The 20,367-nt window shown below is 43.3% G+C and overlaps 2 protein-coding genes across 7 annotated transcripts in view; both read right to left on the bottom strand.

Moving 5' to 3' along the window:
* HGFAC (HGF activator) overlaps nucleotides 1–5,248 on the bottom strand; it is a 33,367-nt gene extending 28,119 nt beyond the window's left edge. Inside the window, exon 1 of the mRNA XM_025170026.2 lies at nucleotides 5,039–5,248. Coding sequence (XP_025025794.1) covers nucleotides 5,039–5,107 — 69 coding nt within the window. The 5' untranslated portion in view covers nucleotides 5,108–5,248. The remainder of the gene's footprint in view (nucleotides 1–5,038) is intronic.
* Nucleotides 5,249–8,021: 2,773 nt separating this feature from the next.
* RGS12 (regulator of G protein signaling 12) overlaps nucleotides 8,022–20,367 on the bottom strand; it is a 98,744-nt gene continuing 86,398 nt past the window's right edge. For all 6 annotated transcript variants that reach the window (XM_088131227.1, XM_088131226.1, XM_088131228.1 and 3 more), the window contains 2 exons: nucleotides 12,919–13,482; nucleotides 8,022–9,974 (listed from right to left, as the gene is read on the bottom strand). In XM_088131227.1, coding sequence (XP_087987353.1) covers nucleotides 9,607–9,974; nucleotides 12,919–13,482 — 932 coding nt within the window. In that variant the 3' untranslated portion in view covers nucleotides 8,022–9,606. The remainder of the gene's footprint in view (nucleotides 9,975–12,918; nucleotides 13,483–20,367) is intronic.

Raw genomic sequence — 20,367 nt, 5'->3', positions numbered from 1 at the left:
TCACATTCAATCAAGTCTCCCAATATTCCCTCTTTTTCTGCAATTCTTTTGATGCTACACTAAATATTTGGAAATACTGAAACCAGTTGGATGGACTGGACCATTGTAAAGTAAGAGACTCAAGAGATTTTTATCTTCATCCTATTAACAGTTGGACCTTGCAGTCCTCTTAGCTCCTGTTGGCTCCCTAGAAATTTCTGATCCCAGTCTGGCACCTTCTTTCTCCTCCACCCCAGAGACACTTAGCTCTGTCCTTATCATGGACCTCAAGCAATCCACACTGTCCATCTGTTTAGTTCTTGCTTTTTGAAACCAGCAAACCAAGCCCATGCTTCCATCTTGCTTATATCCATATACAATTATATCCAGAAGACTCCCTTTTTCTCTTTTCCACATGTTCTACCTCCTTGGTCTCCACCAGGTGATCTGCTTCCTTTCACATCTCCCAACTATCTCAAGACAAAGGTCTCTCACTTTCTTCTTTACCTCTCTCTCTCTTTGCACTACAGCATCTGTGGGAGAGGGGTATGTCAAAAAAGTCAAGATGGCAGGTGTGACAGTACACTTCAATCCCCCGTCTCTTTCTCTTGTGCATGTGCAAAGTTTGTGGCCAAGAACAGGGAGCTGACGAGTAAATCAGCTCCTTCGACCCTCTCTGGAGAAAGAGAGGATGTGAAATTGCCCAAGTTGTGCTCCACATGGTTGCTCCACACAAGGAGACTGCAAGGCAGCAGTTTCCAGAGGGTGGGAGAACTGGGAGACGAGGGAATTTGCGATATTTGCTCCAGCTGCAAATGGAGCCTTTTCAAAGGACACTAAGTTTGCACTTTTCTTGCTAACCACTTTTGGAAATTGCCTACTCTATAGAAGTTAGACGCCTTCAAAATAACAAGGTTGGAAACACCAAGTGAGTGCCTTCAATCCTTAATATAAGAAAATGAAACTGTATCTTTATAGGCTTTAAGAATTCAAAATAAACAGTAAAAAGCAAGACAAAGTTTTGGCTACAGATTAAGGGTTCAGAAAACATTGGAATATTGGATTTCTTATAATTTCTAATGGCATTCAGAGATATTTTTTGAGGAACTTCACTGGGACTTTAAATCAATAATGTCGGCTATGTTGTGTCTTCTTGGGAACAGTCTGTTCCCAGAAGAGGATGTTACAGAAAAAGATATGCCACAAAGTCTATTGAAGATATGAATGAGAATTTGACCAAGAATTTCTCATCAGATTATTAAAAAAAAGAATGGATGAGGCCTTAAAAATTAAGAAGGAAATAAAAATGACAATCCCGGAGAGCAATTGGAACAATTTCTCCAAACAATTGGAAATTGTTTATACTTGTGATGAGAGTGGGAAGTCGCTTTCTTGGGTTTTTTTCTTTTTCTTTTTTCTTTCTTTCTTTGCTTTTTAGCACTTTCTTCTTTCTTTTCTTTTTTAGTTTGTATTATCTTTTACTACTGTAATTAAAACTTTTAGTAAAATGATTATTAAAAAAAAAAAACCAAAATACTCCAAAATATCTAACTAGTTGGCTGTTGTGGCAGAGCTGCAACTCTTCTTCCCTCGAGGAATGTATGGCCCATCTTTGTGATGCAGTTCGCCATGTTTCCCAAAAAAAGTGGGAGGAGAAGATCTGCGGGCTCCCTAGAGGTATCTGGCTGTTCCTGAGTATGGATTTAATGACTTGGGGAAGGCAAAGTTCTCCCAGCATAGAATGGAGATGGGAATGGGCCAGTTCTGAACTAGAAATTGGGTGGTGACATTCTGTGAGATTTTTTGTGTCTCCAGGAATGTACTGATATTATAATTTGTGCTTCCCCTTTCTAAATATATCAGCATGGTCTGATGTGGAGAGAGGGAATTCCTGCTGTTGAGTGGTAAGTGGTGGAGTTTTGAAGACCCACCAGCTGGGAGTTGTACATGATAAGGCTTACTGATGATGACAGTCCATGCACTCTCTCATGGGCCCTGAATATTAAGAGATTTCAACCTTAACTAGGGATTGAACAGGCCGAGGAGGTAAGGCAAATTTGTATGCAATCGTTTCAGTGAAGTTGCCTGTGGTACCAGAATCTCCTAGAGCCTGCAGATGCATTTCCAACCCTATCAGGGTCTATAGGGAAACAGGAATGCCTAAGAGTTGATGCATGGCCCCTTTCTGGCCCTTCTCGACCTTTCCATGGCCTTCGGCACCACTGGAATGATTCCCTTCTGGGACGGTTAGGGTTTGGGGTGGGGAATAGGATGTTTTCTTCCTCCTAGTATTGGTTCTGGTCAGCACTGGTAGCAGGAGAGATCTAGCCCTAAGCCCTACCTGGGCAAGTTGCTTCATTGTCTGCCTGCTCCTATTTAATGTTTACATAAAGCTAGTGGGTGAGGCCATCAGATACTGGGGGTTATTAGTATGCTGATAATACCCAGTTATACATCTCTGCTCTGGCTGTCCAAGTGATGATGCCAAGGTTCTTTTTTCAGTTGTGACAGTCTACATGAGAAGAACAGGTTCTGGCTCAACCCTGGCAAGACCGAGAGGCTATGATTTTTGAGACCTCCTGGATCTCGAAATTTACCATCCTTGGTTGTGAATGGAGTTCCCCAGTCAGAACTGGTATGCAGTTTGGGGATCCTCCTAGATTCTTGGCTCCTGCTCAAGGAGCAGGTAGCAGTGGTGGCTAGGAAGGCCTTTGCACAACCTTGTACTTCTTCCTAGACCAGGAGGTCCAGGAAGGTCACTCATGCTTTGCTCACCTCCTGTTTTCATAGAATCCTAGGATTGGAAGAGACCCTGGAGGTGGTCTTCAACCTCCTCACACATCCTGGGCATATGTCTGCTGAATCTTTGTTTGAAAACCTCCAGGGATGGACTTCAGGAGGCAGACTGCTCCACTCTGCTTAGGAGCTTTCACTGGCAGGAAAGTCTTCCTTAGTTCAAGTCTGGATCACATTCCTACCTGCTTGTTCTTGTCCTATCCTCAGGTGCTCTGGAGAATAAACCCACACCCTCTTCTCTGGGACAGACCTTCAAGTATTGGAAGACTGCTATCATGTCACTCCTCAGCCTTCTCTTGTTTGGGCTAAATATACCCAGTTCTTCATAAGATTTAGCTTCCAAGCCCTTCACCATCTTTGTTGCTCTTCTCCGTACTCTTTCCAGTTCCTCAGCATCCTTTGTCTATTGTGGCAACCAGAACTGGACACAGGATTCCAGGTGTGGTCTGACCATTGCAGCACAGAGCAATACTATCGCTTGGTGTGATCTTGACATTATACCTCTGTTGATGCAGCCCCAAATTGCATTGGCTTTTTTGGGTAGCTGTGACACACTGCTTGTTCATGCTTAATCTGTGGTCCACCAGGCCACCCAGATCTTTCCTGTAACTACTACCACTGAGTCAGGTGCTACAATGCACTCTACACGGGGCTGCCCTTGAAGACCTCTTGGAAGCTACAGCTGGTCAGGAATGCAGCCACATGGATAGTTATGGGCATATCTCAGTGCCCCATACTCCATCTCCCATACCTCTACTTCATCGAAGGTGCTGGTTAGTACCTATGAAGCTCTTCATGGCACAGGGCCAGGTTATTTGTGGGACCAACTCTCTGCAGTTATTTCTGCCTGCCCTATGAGATGGACAGGCCAGGCATGCTCCAGCTCCCTTCAATTAAACAGTCTCATCTTATGGAAGCAGGAAGCGTGCCTTCTCTGTCATAACACCCCCCCTTGCCCCCCAAGATTAGGATGGCCCTGGCCCTGCTGGCTTTTCATAAAATACTGAAGACCTGGCTCTTCTCCCAGGCATTGGGCCAGGGGGCTGGGTAAGTCCATCCTGTGCATCTTATGTAAAATTGTCATTCCCTAGACATGGCATGGTGGTTCTGTCCTGGTTTTCCACTTGTTTTCAATTATTGTGAGCCACCAAAAGTGAGTGGCCATACAAATGGAATGAATAAATAAATGAACGAATGAATGTCTGGGATAAACGGAATGGCTGGGTGGTCTTGTTTCACGACACGACAGGTCTAGTGCGCTTCGAGCACACAGGTCTGTCTCCTCTTCCCCACCGCCCTTACATGATGAAGGGAGTCTGAGGGCAAGCAACATCCAGCTTCACAACTAAGTTCATCTGGAAACACATGTTATAAAGGGCTTCAAAGAGTAAAATGGGTTGTTAATTCTTCCTGGAAACTGAGAGTCAGGGAGCTTTTTTAAAACCTGCAAGACAAAATCTCACCTATCTCAATTACCCTGCTTCTTTATTTCTGAAGCTAAAATTCCCAAGTAAGCTTAATAACAGCATAGCACGTTTAACAGAATTGGGGGAGGGGGGGAGGGAAGGAAGAAGAAACTGCATGAAAGGGAGCAGCTGGGAACTTCAACAAGGGTGAAGTAAAGACTCCAGGAGGTTGCAGAGAACAGAATCTCCTGACTGTCCCAATTGCTCAACTTGTTCCTGCAAATCCACTCCACCGGGCCAGTCCGTGTCCTCTCTTGCTCCGCTCGAGTCATCAAAGCCATTAGAACAGAAAGAGGGGGATTCCCAGAGAAGGCAATACTCTGAAACTGTTTTTCCAATTTTTTTTTCTTTTCAAAATGACATTCTCCGCTATGACAAACACTGCTTTATTTTAGGGAGAGATTAAGATGGAGGTGAAGGCAATTCTATCAAGGAAGCCCAAAATCTCAGCGCACGGACAGAACTGCCTATTTCCTTCAGGCAAGCTGGGATTCACAGTTTGCTCCCAATTTTCTCTTCTGAAAGATATGCCTGATTCCTGCTTCATCAAATCCTTCCTAAAGTGCAAAGCGCTGTGTACTGTATACATTATTTCCAGTTGTAATATCTGCTCCTTATAGAAAGATCCCGGGTCTCTGTAAGAAGGAAGAGGCCACGCGGGACCATTTTCTGGGCCACGTCTTTTTGTTCCTGAGATGTCATTCATTGCACAACATCCCCAAGTTACTCTCTGTTCTGACTCCAGATTCAGCATCTTTAGGACAATGTTAAAAGCAGGCAGATATATACACACTTACCATCCCATTTGCAGCACTCCTCAAACGTGAAACCAGAACAACTGTCATGGAAAAAATGTAGACTTTCATCTTGTTCTCTTTCACTAATTTCTTTTCTCTTTTTTCGGTACAAAACTACCTTGTAATTTTCCTGGAGTAGTTGGTATCTCAGTGCCTGAAGGACTGAAATGGAAACTCAAATCAACATTGGGTTGTATGGAAATGTGCTTAATTTTAGGGTAGGTTTAACTTCTAAAGGAAGTTAACCCACTTCAACTAGGGTTAATAATTAAGCTGTTCGTGTACTGATAATTGGAGGGGGGAAGGGATGCCAAACCCAGGCTGCAAGGAATTTGGATCAATTCCAGTCTGGGATGATCAATATTTGCAGAATGCTTCCATTCCCTACTCTCTTCCCTCCCTAGAAGTCAAGCTTGCTTTTTAGATCCCTAAAGCGTTGAATAATTATGATTATTCACAATTACTTTGACAAGAATCTAGTTCTCATTACTGACATCACCACTGTAAGTAAAGAGAAGCAATACCATAAAAAGTTTCAATTATTGATGGCTTCTCATAGTCTGCATTTGAGAGGGAGGGAGATGAACGTTTCCCCATCCAAAATTTGCACTGATTTGGGGGTTTGGGATCCGCAGTGGCCGTGCAGCCCGGCAACTTGAGCAATCTTCCATTCAGCTGTCTGATTCAAGCCACCGACATGCAGCTTTCATCCTTGCTGGAGAGGCAGCCCAGAGACGCTTAACCCCAACAGAAGAGAATCTCTGCAGCTCCTGGCTGAACGGTGGACTCCTTGGTGCTCTTCGAGCTTGGCTGTCTGCCTGCAGACGCTCCACTACCCAACCAGAGAACCCTTGCAGGGAAATCCAAGGAAATGAACTTGGTGGAACTGTTGACAGTATCTGGGGTACCGTGTGGGAGAAGGGATAAAAATGGCACTGCCATGGCTGCCATGGAAAAGAAGTGGCTGTGGCCTTCCAGCTGCAAACTGGAGGTCTTTCGGGTGGGCACAAAGTAGCAGCGAAGGGGGAGTTTAACTCCTGTGACACGATGGGAGACAGACTCTGCCCTGAAGTTCGTGGCTGCTCTTCTCCTGTCCTTCTCTTTCGGAGGTGGAGGGAGGGGGCGGGGAGGAAATCAGCCCTTTGTGAGGATGCTGGCCAGCAGGAAAGGTTTTGTCAAAGAAGTGGAAGGACCATCCAGGGAAATGCAATACCGGGATTCTTGGTTTTATGAAGGGAAACTAGAACTGAAGTCCATGGGGGAGCTATGGGTTCATGATGGCTGGGGCATGCCAAAAAAAGACACTAACAGCATAGCTGGAAACCGCTCTTACGAGGAAGCCATGCCACTGAAGCAGTGAGCTCTGCGAACCAAAGAATGACCCAGGAGTAGAAAGGGGGCAGGCCAGAAGGAAAAGGAGAGGTGGGGAACCCGGGAGCTGAAGCTGAGACTCAGCTGGCCAAAATGTTGAGAAGAACGAAAGGGGCTTCTTTAGATATGGACAAGTGAAAAGGGAGAGAATCACCGCCCAGCGCTTAACGGAGAATGCAACCGGCTAATGGGTAAGAGGCCCCTTCAAGTCCTATAATTCTAAGATGTGGATGTCAGTTATATTTTGCTTTGCTGACTCGACTCTAGGCCTTGGTGCCTGGCTATTCTCTGCCTCTCTCACTCCTCTGAGTCTGTGGGATGAAAGGGTCTTTGCACAGCCCTAGTTACTGCATTAGCCAAAGGATTAAAAGCAATTAGACCTCACCTTCTGAAATGAAATACATGATTTAGAATTGCTTATAGGACCTTCAAAAACTATTGTCCAGTCTCCACCACTATTTGGCTCTGACGTGCCCCAAGTTTGATACAGAAAAATGTTTCCTGGGACTTGATTTGGGAAGGTTTAAAAGCACTTTTGGCCTAGCACTTCCGTACATTTGTTGTACATTTGTCGTTATGTTGATTGGATTAACTCATTACCTTGACCATTGCCACTTTAACCTGTGCATACAAAAAGGGCACGAAGACATCTGATCAGCCTATAGAGGAATGTACTATAAATGCTATATACTACATTAGAGGAATAGACCTTTTGCGCTGTGGACTCCAGACCTTCTGTTGGCTAGCAAAAAAATGGGAGGCCAAACTTATTTATTCCCATTAGAATGTCATTAGATATAACTGGGTTGAGTTAGGGCTAGTATGATTCCCCAGAACAATGGATTCCTGAGTGGATTTAAATTCCAACCCCTCCTTTCTAAGGATACTTGAATGATGAGAAACAGGTATTCAGCAACAGGAAATTGCAGGGGAATTATCTGAATCTGGAAATGGAGGTGGTGGTTTGCAAAATATTGCATGGCCAGACCATCTCTCCATGACTTCCTTATCAGGCAGCAAACATCTCTTCTTCAGCAGGAAGCAGTTAGGATGAGGACCAAAGAGCAACCCCCCCACTTTACACACCTACTGATAAATGGGGCACACCCCTCCATTTTCCATGATTCTGTAACTGAACCCCTCTTCCTTTCAATAAATCTGACTAATGAGACTCTGGTTACGAGTAGCTGTCAGAGGCTTGACAAAGGAAGAGATTCTTATCACACTATTATACATATGAAGAGCAACCAGCCTTCCAGCTAACAGAACCAACAACCAACGCTGTTTGCCTCTCGCCCACTTATCAGCCACAACAAGGAATCGCCAGGGGTGGGGTGGGGTGGGGTGGGGGGAACCTCCTGTCCGACAAAGGCAAGCACCCAGAGCAGCGGGGTCCATCCTGAAGAGCCCAATGGTGCAGGCATCTTGGGAGCTCTCTAACCCTCCAGGGTCCAGGCAACGGAGCTACGGATGGAGAAACTCACTTTCAGGACTGTTAATTTTTTGACCGATAATAAAATAATTCCTCTAATTTGACCCTAAGTGCAAACAACAAAGCTCTTGAAGGGTGGAGTATCATATCCTGGTAGTGATTTATATAACAATTGCTGTGTTGGGGTTGAACTGAAGGCACGGGATTTATTTAATCTTGGAAAAATAGGATCTGGAGAGTATCCACTAATGGTAAGTGAATGGTTTTCCTTTTACTTTGGTTCCAGATGTTACACCCTTAAATAATGTTGTTTTAACATCGTACCAGCAGGTTACCCGAGCATCCGTATCTTGTCATGCAGCCTGAAGCCTTAGCATAATTTTAAAATATATTTTACTCTTAAGTTAAACTGAAATCCAAGATTTACACACCAATTGACAAATTAACTTTTACAGACAAAAACAAAATGTTCAGGAATGATAGGTAACCTCTTTTCCTACTGAATTTCAGAACAGAATTTGAATTCTATTCCAGGGGGCACGGGATGGCCCACAACACAACACCAGGTGCTTCTGCTTTGCTGTGAATGGGTAGCATGAGGGTCGCCCAGAAGCAGGTGAAGAAATCACACGACAGGTTTTCTTATATAGCATCAGAATCCAGGCCAGGGTGGTTGAGGAAACAAAGGGAACTCACCAAATGAAGCAGGAGAAGGGCCTTCACTTGCTAGATAGTTTGACACATTTGCACAAATGGATGAGCAGCGCAGCAGTGAATGACCTCCCTGCACTACCAGTGCTCTGCTCCTTCACATTAAGCCCAGAGGGTGGCTTATAATTAGGACCCAAGCCCACATTCAAGTGGTCCTTCCACCTAAGTGTAATGTTGGTTGGGGACTCTCCAACTATCACAAGATTGCTAGCCAGCTGTTCTTTGGGGAGAAAAGCTCCTACATGCTGGGCCTTTTTCTAATCTGGCGCAAGCAATACCCTGACTTGGAAAATGAATGAACAAAAGAGGACCAAGATTTAAATGTAAAGGCTATGTCCAGTCCAAGATGAAACATGGAACAGTTAACACTGGGAGGTAATCTCACTATGATCACCACAAGACTGAGAAAGTGTAAAAAACAGGAACAGGCTTGCACCGATTCACCTTTTGTTCATTTTGGTCCATGTCTGTGGCCTACAAACATCACATATAATTCATAAACATTCAGTGAAAAGGACTAGAAAAATACATTGATATTGTTTCAAACAGTGTGGTCCATTAGAATAAAAAGAGAAAAATCTGGGCCGCAATGGAATCTTCAGACTAGTCAAAGCCTGGTAAGAAAACCACCTAATTTCATGGGAATTGCCATGGTAAACCGAGGATTGGAGTATTGTAGGAATCCTCAGTGTGGGCCATGGTGAGGTTTGCAACATCAGTTTTGCCTGGCGTTGTTTCCCCTCTACATGGTGATATTGCAAGGATGGGGTGCAAATGGGCTTGGAGTCTGATTCCTTATATCCCCCTGCAGAGATGATGCAGACAGGGGACACTGAAAGTGATGTGGGTTGAAGAGCTCTTCTATAATTGATGATCCTACAAGGGTGACAAGTGAATTCAAGCAGGTTTTGTAACAAGATTAGTGCTTCCCTTCCATGTTCTCAAATGCATGTAACAAGATTCCTTTCTGTCCAGTGAGAGTGTGCTACCCAGAGTGTTCACCAGAATGAATGCCCTAGGTAGCAAAAGCTACTGGAGCTGTGTGTAAAGACTTTCAAACAAAAGTTGCCTTACAATGACTCTCATTCTCCTTATTTTTCTCACTCCCAACAGCAGTAATTGTGGGAAAGTTGGGTGTCCTTTGAACTCTTGCTTGCATCTTCAGCTGGCCACCCCTCGGCTCTGAGATGCAGCCTTCAACGTGGAGGTTGTCCTCTGGTTCATGACAAGACCATTCCAGGCCATGTGCTGCGGTCACATTATCCACATCTATTATGCAACTGATAGGAAGTTCAGGTCTAAAAGTTTCCTTTCTGATTCCAGCAGGGTTAAAGTCTATGGTTTTACTACGATTTGGGGGGGTTGGTTCATAAAGGCTTCCATCACTTCCTTGGACATGGGCTTTCTGCCTATGGAGCACACCTGGAACAAAGAAGAAAAGGAAAGAGAGATGATGATAATGTTTCAGATTACCACATGTTAGAACATAATTTGCTGACTTAGTTTGTGCACACGATTTCTTTCACAGTGTCTTTAGAATTATCTTTAACACCTTTGTTGTAGTTTCAGCTGGACACTTGCAGTTTGTCAAAATGCTTGTCTTGACAAAAAACAAACTCCAAATAAAATAATACATGAATAAATTGTAAATCAGTATTAGAACGAATTATTCATGAACTTTCATATCCTATCATGATAACTCAGCATTCCTATTCAAAGTGATAATTAACATTAAAAAATTCAGCTGGACAATCAAACTACAATATGTAGATGATCTTCAGTAATCACATGGCAATCCCATAGTCATCTTCAAGCATTGTTCAAGGTTTTCCTGAATAGTGGGCATGTGAGAGTGAAGAAGAGGCTGGCTTAGAAAACTTAAAGTTGTGTTATGAATATCAGAGAAGAGCTCATGTTGCAGTTCATGGAGAGTGATTGAGGCAAGCAGGAAGCAGTCGACCCCAGCTCAGTGCAGGCCTGATAAAGTAGTTTGGACAAATGTCTCTTTAGCCTCCAACGAAGAGCTCACCATTTCATGGCAGCCTGTTCTGCTGGCTGACAGCTTTCACCTTCAAGACATTCTGCCTATAGAAGAGAATCCCTGCGGCTCAGGGTTGCACGGTGGAGTCCCTGGTGCTCTCTGAGCTTGGCTGTTTTCTTGCAGACGTTTCGTCACCCCGCTAGGTAACATCTTCAGTGCTAGAAGGGAGTGGGGTTTGCTCCCTGTTTATACAGTGCCTTGCCCTGCCAGTGTTGGTGGGCATGTGGTTTTCTCCTTGGTAGTTCCTCAATTAGGGTATTGTTTTCTGCTTGATTGTAGTACATCAAACAAATGAAAGAATGGAGGAGGAGCAAGTGGTAACAGGATGTTGCAGAACAAAGAGAGAAAACATAGTCAGTGTCCCTTGGATCTTGAATCCTCCTTTCAGGACTATTTGACATCGCTTAATCTGCTACGTATCCTTATTTTTAGTAGTTTCCTCCTTCTTTAAATTTCATACCTTCCATCAAAAAGTGGCACCTCTGAAACGGTATCAAGAAGAACAGAAGAGGGAGTCACGTGCACATGGATAATAATCTGAAACAAATCACCAGATGCCATTCATTCCAGAAGAATGCCACGGCTGGAAGCACCAAAAGCCTCTGACAAATCTAGGAAAGTCTAGCAAACGGCAACCAGGGAGGTGCCTTCACGAGGGCCTTTTCTTATCCCCATTTACTGGGCCTCCATGCAGCTGCGACCTAGAGGAGGGTCTCTCTATCCGTTCTCAGGTGTGAGCAGACTGACAGGGAGGGAAGCGATCCCTAAGCTAACAGCCCCGTCCACAGAAGCCGCCTGTCAGTCCGCATAGCTGCTGCAAACAAACATGAGATGGTCCTGCATCTGAGCAGCCACCCGAATTCTTGTGGCTGCATTCCAGATCAGTTCCAGTTTTTGAGGAGCCTTTGCAGACACACAGCGGATGCTGCAGTGATCCAGTCCGTGTCATCTGCACCGCAATAACAACATGCCCCAACTCCTCTTGCAATCACTCCCAGCTGTTTCTTCCAGAACTGCAGATGCTAAATAACGTGGGACACAAGTTGCAGAGAACACCCTGCCCCAAGGGTCACCGAGTCGAGCCTGAGGCCTCCAACGGCAGCTTCTGAGGACGGGTGCGGCACATTGCAAAACATGTCTTGTTCTTAACTCATTTTCATCACCGCAGCTTGGAAGAATCGTCTAGCTGATCGTGCTGCTGAGAGGACCAACAAAATCAGCAGGAACATATTCTCCTAATCTAGCTTCTGGAATAGGTCATCTGTCGGGGGTGGCCAAAGCTGTCTCGGTCTGAAACCCAGACCTGAAACCAGGTTACAACAGATCTTGATAATTCATTTAATGCAAAAGTCACTGGGGCTGTGAAGCTGCCATATTGTTTTCACAGTAGAGAATACGGAGTAGTACCTTGTCCCCAAATGTCAAATTAGCAACAACTTCAAAAGGGTTGGATCCATTGTTACATATACAATATTTCCATACAAGATAAGATAAATAAAATAAAATAAATGTATAAGAACCAAATTTATTCATTTCAAATACAAAGTATATGCAAAATCCACATTCAGATAACTTCAGAAAAAAATCAAAGTAATATTAAAAGCTGCAATTCAAATGCTACATACAAAAGTACAGAAGAGCTGAGACGGGGGTTAATGAACAATTCAAAATTCTGTATATATTCATTAAAAAAAATCACACATTCACACACTGTATAAAAATGTCCACTGCTAAGCACCAATATATACTTCTTGTATCTATCATTTGGATAGAATCTATTACAAGGTAATTTAAATTTTAATTTCAATAACTTGCAGTTGTTATCTAAAAAAGACAAACTAAACTTTTCCTAATATAACTCTTTCTTTTAAAAGTTATTCTAAAAGACAAACTGAACTTTTCTTAATATTTCAGAGTTGCTGACATTAGTCAGCACGTAACAGTCATGCAGGTAGAAACCACCAAAGAAGTGCAGAGATGAAATTTAAAAAATGCATCTATTTGCGTGATGCAGCGTCTCACACTTCTTGCTCTTGAGACCGTGGAAGGTGCAGCGATGCAGGACACGTGCAGAGGGCAGGACACAGGATTGTCCGTTCGTGCCATGGCCCCCCAGGGACAGTTAAATCCTGGTTTCTCTGCTCCCCCTCAGGTGTGGGGCACTAAGAAGAGTGTGGGCTGGATGGCCGAGCGCCCAACTAATCCTTACACGCTGTTCAGAAGGCGCATTTTCTACTAAACGCCCCAAAACCATGCTCTACAAGGATCTCTATGGGTCAGCTGACGCAACAAGAGCAATGGGGAATGATTTCGATCTGGAAATACCTGGTTTGAATTTCTCACAGGAGCCTTTTCCCCACTCCTCTGCCAGGGTGGCTGGAGGCGAATCCTTGGCGTCCATGGGACCGCTCCTCTCGGAGGGGATCAGCCTGCTGTTGGGGCTGTTGATGTCGCCCTCAGCCACCAGGGTCAGGTCTGCGACATTCTCCTCTTCGACCGCCTCACCCTCTCCTTTCCACTTCGGGCTCTCCTGCAAAAGCAGAGCTGGAGGCCGGGGGGCAGTGCCGCTGGCGCCACCGCTGGCCTCCTGGCTGAGGGCCGCGGACAGCGCCAGAGGCCTCTCTTTACTTTCGGGAAGGCTCCTTCTTCTGGCTGCCTGGTGGCTGGGGTTGTGGGGGCGGCTGCCCTTCTCCCTGCGCTTCTCCTGGCCGTCGGGAGGGGAGGTTCTCTCGCAGGAGCCCGTCGCTCCTTCGGGGACAGAGGAGGACATGCCCGTCTCATATGAGGGCAAATGAAGAAAATCGGGCAAAACCAGGTCTTCTTTTCTCAGCAACCCTCGCTGGTCATCTGCTCGGTTACTCTGGACTTTGGATATGAGTTCAAAAAATTCTAATGCAAGAAACCCAGAAGACACATAGTTTAGATAGCCACCATTGCAAAATCCCGTGACACCGAGCAGCTATTTCTAATTAAATACTTTGCTAATTTATTTCTCCATCCCCCAAAGGGTTTATTAAAAATCTGGAAAAAACAGCACCAGGATTCCAAACACTTGCCAGCATTTGGAGCTGAAACCCTTTCTCACGATACCATAAATTCCATGTATCAATACTGGTTTAGTAGTCTAAACTTTAACCATTGGTATTTGCCTGGTAAAATTCTCTTGTAATAAATAAGTAAAAATAAATTAAATTAAATTGAAATTAAATAAATAATAGACCTTTTGGAACAACTTTTAACCTACATGCATCAAGTTATATTTTCTTGCGCCAGTTTTTCATGTGGTAGGATTTCCCACTGGGAAAAATAGGGTTAACTCATTCCAATAAATTATAGAAAACTAAATTAATAACTTAAGCCAAACAACATGCAACTAAAGAAAATATATAACTAAACAAAAGCAAAAGGATTTATGGAATTAGAGGCCTAATTATTGATGGAAAACCCCTTACCGCTGCATACATTTTGCAAAAGGATTATCACAAATTCTCACTTGGTTTTAATGAATCGAGTTCAATCACTCCTTTGTAAACACTAGATTTGAAAAATGCTATCCATCTAACTACATTTAAAAGCAATGGGATTTTATCCATATGATGGAACAGACTTTTATATTAAATGCAACAGACTCCCATAAAAAGATTAAAAGATTCTAGGAGGATAATTTGGGATTTGAACTTGATTAATTATCCAGGTACTCTGTGGCACAGAAGTCTTTTTCAATCTACAGTATTTTATCCAGTCATGAAAAATTATTCACGAAGCTAATCCATAGGTGACATGATACTTTGATAATATTAGGCTACATAAATATTGTACACTTTCTACATTGTGTTGGCAAGTTTGTAAGCAAATGGTACATAACGGTACTATCTTTGGTGACAAGGTGCCTTTTGGTGAAAGTGTTGTGAAGAAAATGGGAAAGGACTTCTGATCTTGGCTTGGACTGACATATTTTTCTCCTCCATTGAAAATTATCTTCTAAAATGACATTGAATTCTGTGCTGTGGCATCAACATTTCATTTATCTACTTCAGGATCTTGATTAGACTGGCCTGTCCTGCTTTAAATATGTCTATCTGAGGGGTTCTCCAAGCTTGGTTGTTTTCTTGCAAACGGTTCGTTACCTGGCTAGGTAACACCTTCAGTGCCAGAAGGGAGTGGGGTTTGCTCTCTGTTTATGTACAGTGGCTTGCCCTGCCTGTGCTGGTGGGTTTTTTCCCCCCACCCCTCTGGTAGTTCCTTGATTAGGGTATTGTTTACTGCTTGATTGTCTGTCTGGTGATAATCCTGGTGTTAATCTCTGCTTATCTGGGTGATGATTGCTGGTGAGGAGGTGTTCTGGTCTTTTTGTTTCCTTTCTATTGTCTGTTTTGAATAGTGCGTAGATGTTGTGTATCTCTGTGTGCCTGTTGATGGCTGCCTTGTCTGAATACCGAGCTTCCAGGAATTCCCTCGCATTTTTGGATTTAGCTTGGTCTAAGATGCTGAGAGTTTCCCAGTTGAAACTATGGTTATGTCTGTCCATGTGTTGTGAGATTATGGAGTTTCCATCGCATCTTCTGTCTGCTAGTTGGTGCTCGTGGATGCGCTCTGCCAGCCTTCTGCCTGTCTGTCCTACATAGCAACTGTCACAGTCCTTACACTGTATGTCGTAGATGACTCCTGTTTTTCCTTCTTGGGCTACTGGGTCTTTTGGTTTACTTAAGGTGTTTTGCAGGGCTTCAGTTTATTTGTGTGCCACGGAGATGCCATGTGGTTGTAATAGTCTGTTGGTGGTTTCTGAGACGTTTCTGATTTATGGCAGTGTGATCCTTTTCATAGCTTGTGTTGGTTGTGCTGTAGTGGGTTGAGTGGCCAGGCACTTTCTGATAAAGTTGCGTGGGTATCCATTTTGTTGGAAGATGTCGTATAGGTGGTCTGTTTCCTTTTTCTGCTGTTCTGGGTTGCTGCAGTGTGATTGCGCTCGTTTGAATAATGTTCTTACGCAGCTCCTCTTGTGGGAGGCTGGGTTGTTGCTTTGGTAATGGAGTATTTGATTAGTGTGGGTTGTCTTCCAATAGACTTTGGTTTCTAATTTGCTGTTGTTTCCTCTGCTGATAGGATATCCAGGAAACACATGGACACAACACATGGACAGACTTAACCATAGTTTCAACTGGGAAACTCTCAGCATCTTAGACCAAGCTAAATCCAAAAATGCGAGGGAATTCCTGGAAGCTCGGTATTCAGACAAGGCAGCCATCAACAGGCACCTAGAGATAAACATCTACACACTATTCAAAAGAGACAAAAGAAAAGAAACCAAAGACCAGAACACCTCCTCACCAGCAATCATCACCCAGATAAGCAGAGATTAACACCAAGATTACCACCAGACAGATAATCAAGCAGTAAATGATACCCTAATCAAGGAACTACCAGAGATAAAAATAAAGCAAAACAAAGCCCCCACCCCCACCAACACTGGCAGGGCATGCCACAGTATATAAACAGAGCAAATCCCATCCCATTCCAGCACTGAAGATGTTACCTAGCTGGGTAATGAAATGTTTGCAAGAAAAGAACCAAGCTCAGAGAACCCCAGGGACTCCACAGTTCAACCCTGAGCTACACTTATTCTCTTCTATGTCTGAGTTAAGAAAGCATCAGCTTTATCTCGTCCTCATGAGAAGGAACCTACAACAACTTTATTAAAAGACTCTCGCTCTCTACTAAAGGCTTTGAAACCTATGCAGAAGTTTCTTACATCCCTTCAGACAGCTGTTGCTGAAATCAATAACTCTATGAAATATAGTTAAAAAGATCAATCAATTTGAAGATCATTTGTAATGATCACAGGAAACCGCAATCCTGGTGAGTCATCAGATCTTAAATTCTTCTACTATTATTTTGGAATCTCATTTACAAATGAAAAATATCCAGACAATGGGCAAACAAGATCTGCCAGCATCAGTTTCTTTGCTGGAGTTTATGGAGGATTCTCCCACTCCCCGCCCTGAGATTTACTAGCATTAACTCCAGACTTTTCAACTGAAAAAGAACAGATTAATAAAATGCCCACAGCATGGAGATCAGGAGCTGGAATGAATATAATCATTGGGCAGTTCTTGTGTATAAAAATGAAATCCTTCACAGATTTAGGCAAGACCCAGTGAAAACATTGCTGGAACACACACCCCCTCCCCTGTTTTCCCTGATCTTCCAAAATAAGTAGCTTTAAAGTGAAAAAGTTACAACAAAGCTGGTGGTTTGGCCAAATCCCAGCTTCAACACTAATTTCATTTTCCTTCCATTTTAGCTTGCATTAACTCAAATCAAGCAACCCCAGATTCTGGCAGTGGCTGAAATATTTTTAATGGAACTTAAAAGGACTCTATCTGATCAGCTTCTCCAGTTAATTAGCTTTACTTGTATTTAAGTAGGAGGGTGTGTGTGTATTTTATAAAATTTCTTTCCTTTGGGTTTGTTTTTTTTTTTGCCTTTAATTAAACAACCACCCAAAAAACACTAGAAACAGCCTGCTGCTTATCTGAGTGTATTACCAATTCATATTTAGATCCTTGGATTAGGGCAAATATTTTTAATATACCTATCTCCACAATCACGAAATAGGTGCATAACATTATAAAACAGGCCAGACAAAAGTTTTTCAATGAATTTAGTAAATGTTAACATAAAAGGGCTAAGAAAACCTACCAAACACCATACAGTTACCTATCTCAATTCTTTAAAGGCCGGAAGTTGCTTTCTTCCAGGAAACCCACTTAACCTGGCTGGGCAGAAATCTTGCTCTCATTAATGTTTTCACTCTTTAGTAGAGATTGCCTACTGTTATATCATGGGAGGGTTTAGACCTCAAGCTAAACAGAAATGCCCCACGTGTAAAAAGCTTAATGTATTAATTCAACACTGAGACAAAATTTAGTGAGCTCTTATTCTTTCTAACTGCTGTCCATTCCTATGACATGGAATTGAGCCTGGGACAAAGAAAGTGGGCTTTCTCTCCCCCACTTGTAGCTCAAAGACTCACCCTTCAGGGCCAGAAGTCTCCAGAGTTGATGCTATTAGCAACACAGATTAACTATGATCAAAAAGAAGTATAGCTACCATTCACTGAAATGCTCCTGTAGATCGATTGATCGATTGATCTATCTGAATATATATCCATGAATACATTTTTGTTTTTTTAGATCATTTATTTTTCTTTCCGTTAATTCATGTAAATTAAATTAATTAAAGCAAAACAATACCAAAGATATTTTGTAATGAATTACTGATCTACTGTCCACACTTCTAAGTCGTATAAATTGATTCAATTCCTGTTGTTTATGATCACAAAATACTGGGATACTGAAATATAACTTTGATTAATGGCATTTAAATGTATTAGAAATTGCTGTGGCTGAAAAATTAGCACACACAGAGTTCTGAAAATCCCTACAAAGCAAGAGACCTTTATTCAGTTTTGGTGGCCATTTATTACTTATATTAACAAAGTTTTTGTCTGTACAAAGATCATTCTGGGTAGAAATACTGGATGGGGATGTTGAGAGTTCGTATTTCTCCTCAATACACACCTAGATATGTACATATCATGCATGGGTGCATGCATACGCACACACATATCCAAGTTCTTTTTGTCTGTTTGCTTGTTTCATTGATTTGGGTTATGTCCCCAGCTTATTTTTCTGTTTAGCTCTGTAATTTTTTTGACAGAGTCCAAAAGGCCACAAGACAGATTAAATCATACAAAAATACAGATTAAAGCTGCATAAATGGATGGATGAAAAGGGACTTGCACCAAATTGCCTTGTGCATGTTGATTGACAGGGATATTCGCACAGTATCAGCCTGCAATTCTTTCTTGCCAGACACACCCTGCCATACCATCCAACTTCCAAAGTTCCAACCTGCTAGCAAAAAAAGTTGCCCATTATATTTGTCTTTTTTCAGAACATACTCCCTCTCTGATGTTCACAGAAAAGGTTCACTTTTGTTTCAGTTGCTGCCTCTTTTTCAGTGGGTATTAGCTGACATCCCTCTCCCACCCCCTGACACTTGAGCTACAGATGCACTGCTGTGGCTGCTGCTGCACCTTTGAGAACGGATGGCAAGAAACAGGAAAAGTACAGTATTTGGTCCTTTCACTAGTAGATGTTGCATGCTGACTACCTACCACCTATCTTACAGAAAAATTGGCCAAAGGACTTTTTAAATATATGTATATATTATCATTCCCATGGCAAACTATGGAAGCAACAATTAAGCATGCTTTCTGCAGCCTCAATCTGCACAGCTCTTTCAAACTGAGCTCCAAGAAGAATCAGGCAAAAGCAATAGATTTACTTCCCTGCCCAGGAACCACTTCACAGCAAAACTACACTTCTCTGTAGGTGTGAGGCTTTTTCCTAAAGCACAAGCACAGAGCACATTTCATTTCACAGCTGTAACCAAAGCTCATTCAACAAAGCAGTTGCTTCTGCAGCTAGCATGCATGCAACCGGACAGCTCAACATTATCAACATACAGGCAACACTATCTGTGTGATGTGCATCATGTGCATAAACTAGCCCACCCCAGTCCAAATGGTCTCTGGATGGGGAACAACAAAGACAAATCAAGAATAGGACATTAAATAATCATATATAGTATGGGTGGTAAAACAACAACAACAAAAATCTATACCCTAAAGCTCAAATGGAGCACATTGAAGCCTCAGTTTGGATCTGTGTAATAGATCTGCATTGCATAATCTGTATGCACAGCTGAGATATGCAGCCCAGTACAAGTCATGAAATTTAACTTCCCCATCACAAAGTATTAAAAAAGGCAGGAAACTTACCTACCAGGCAGGCAGGCAAATGAGTAGTCTTCTTACGTCTGGAACCAGCTGTCCAGAATTGCCTCTGATGCAGATCATGTTGTGATCTCAGACCCGCGGGACCCTATCTGATCCCGTCACGGCAGTGACTTGGGCTCAGCAGCCACCCTCATCAGCTCCGTGTGCATGTTGCTCGGGAGGGGAGGGGTGGTGGTGCTGTGCAACCAATAGGCAGCTGCTAACGACTTAGACAGCAAGGAACAGGCTCTCTTCACTTACCCCGATGGCTTGCTTCTCCAACTCACCTAACCGATTGCTCAGAATGGGGTGCCACCAATGCCTCCTGCCTTGGCAATCCCTTCTCACTTAAGATATTGGTCGGGTGACATGCAATTTAACACTAGGCTATCACCGCCACATCCTGCCAGATGGGGCACCGGCTGCTCCAAATGGGAGTGGATCCATCTCCTCACCTTCCTCTGAGGTATGGCAGAACAACAGATGACTACAGGCCAAGGACGCTCTCCCAGACAGATCCCACACGCTTCGCTTGCACTTGCCCAGGAGAAACCTATGCTGGAACCAGAGCCCTAGCTGCTGTGGGAAGTGGCGTATGTGCCCAATGCTCCAAACCCTTCCTGTCTTACGCCTGGCCCATTTCCACAATCCAAGATCTGTATATCCTGGGAGACTAATTGCTGACAGCCCTCCACAAACTTGCAGTCCTGGATGGCATCTCTATCCAAAAGCTTCACATCACTTACTAGTTGACAGTAAAGTTCCGTTAGAGTTTGGTGAGAGCCTCAGCTCCAATCAGCCCAGTCCTTGGCAATGTGAATGAAGATGCTGGGCTGAATTCCAATTTCAGACTGACTAAATAATGGAAGATGGCCCAAAGAGCAGTGGGCCCCGATACTTGTTCCCTGCATGGATTTATTCCCCTTGGAAGG

This window comes from Python bivittatus, unplaced genomic scaffold (assembly GCF_059951505.1).
Source record: "Python bivittatus isolate LINGU-HERP-01145 unplaced genomic scaffold, Pbiv_v1 ctg000970_np1212, whole genome shotgun sequence".
In the NCBI taxonomy this organism is placed as follows: Eukaryota; Metazoa; Chordata; class Lepidosauria; order Squamata; family Pythonidae; genus Python; species Python bivittatus.
Note: the sequence above shows the minus strand (reverse complement) of the source record. Positions and strands in the feature narration are given on the sequence as shown.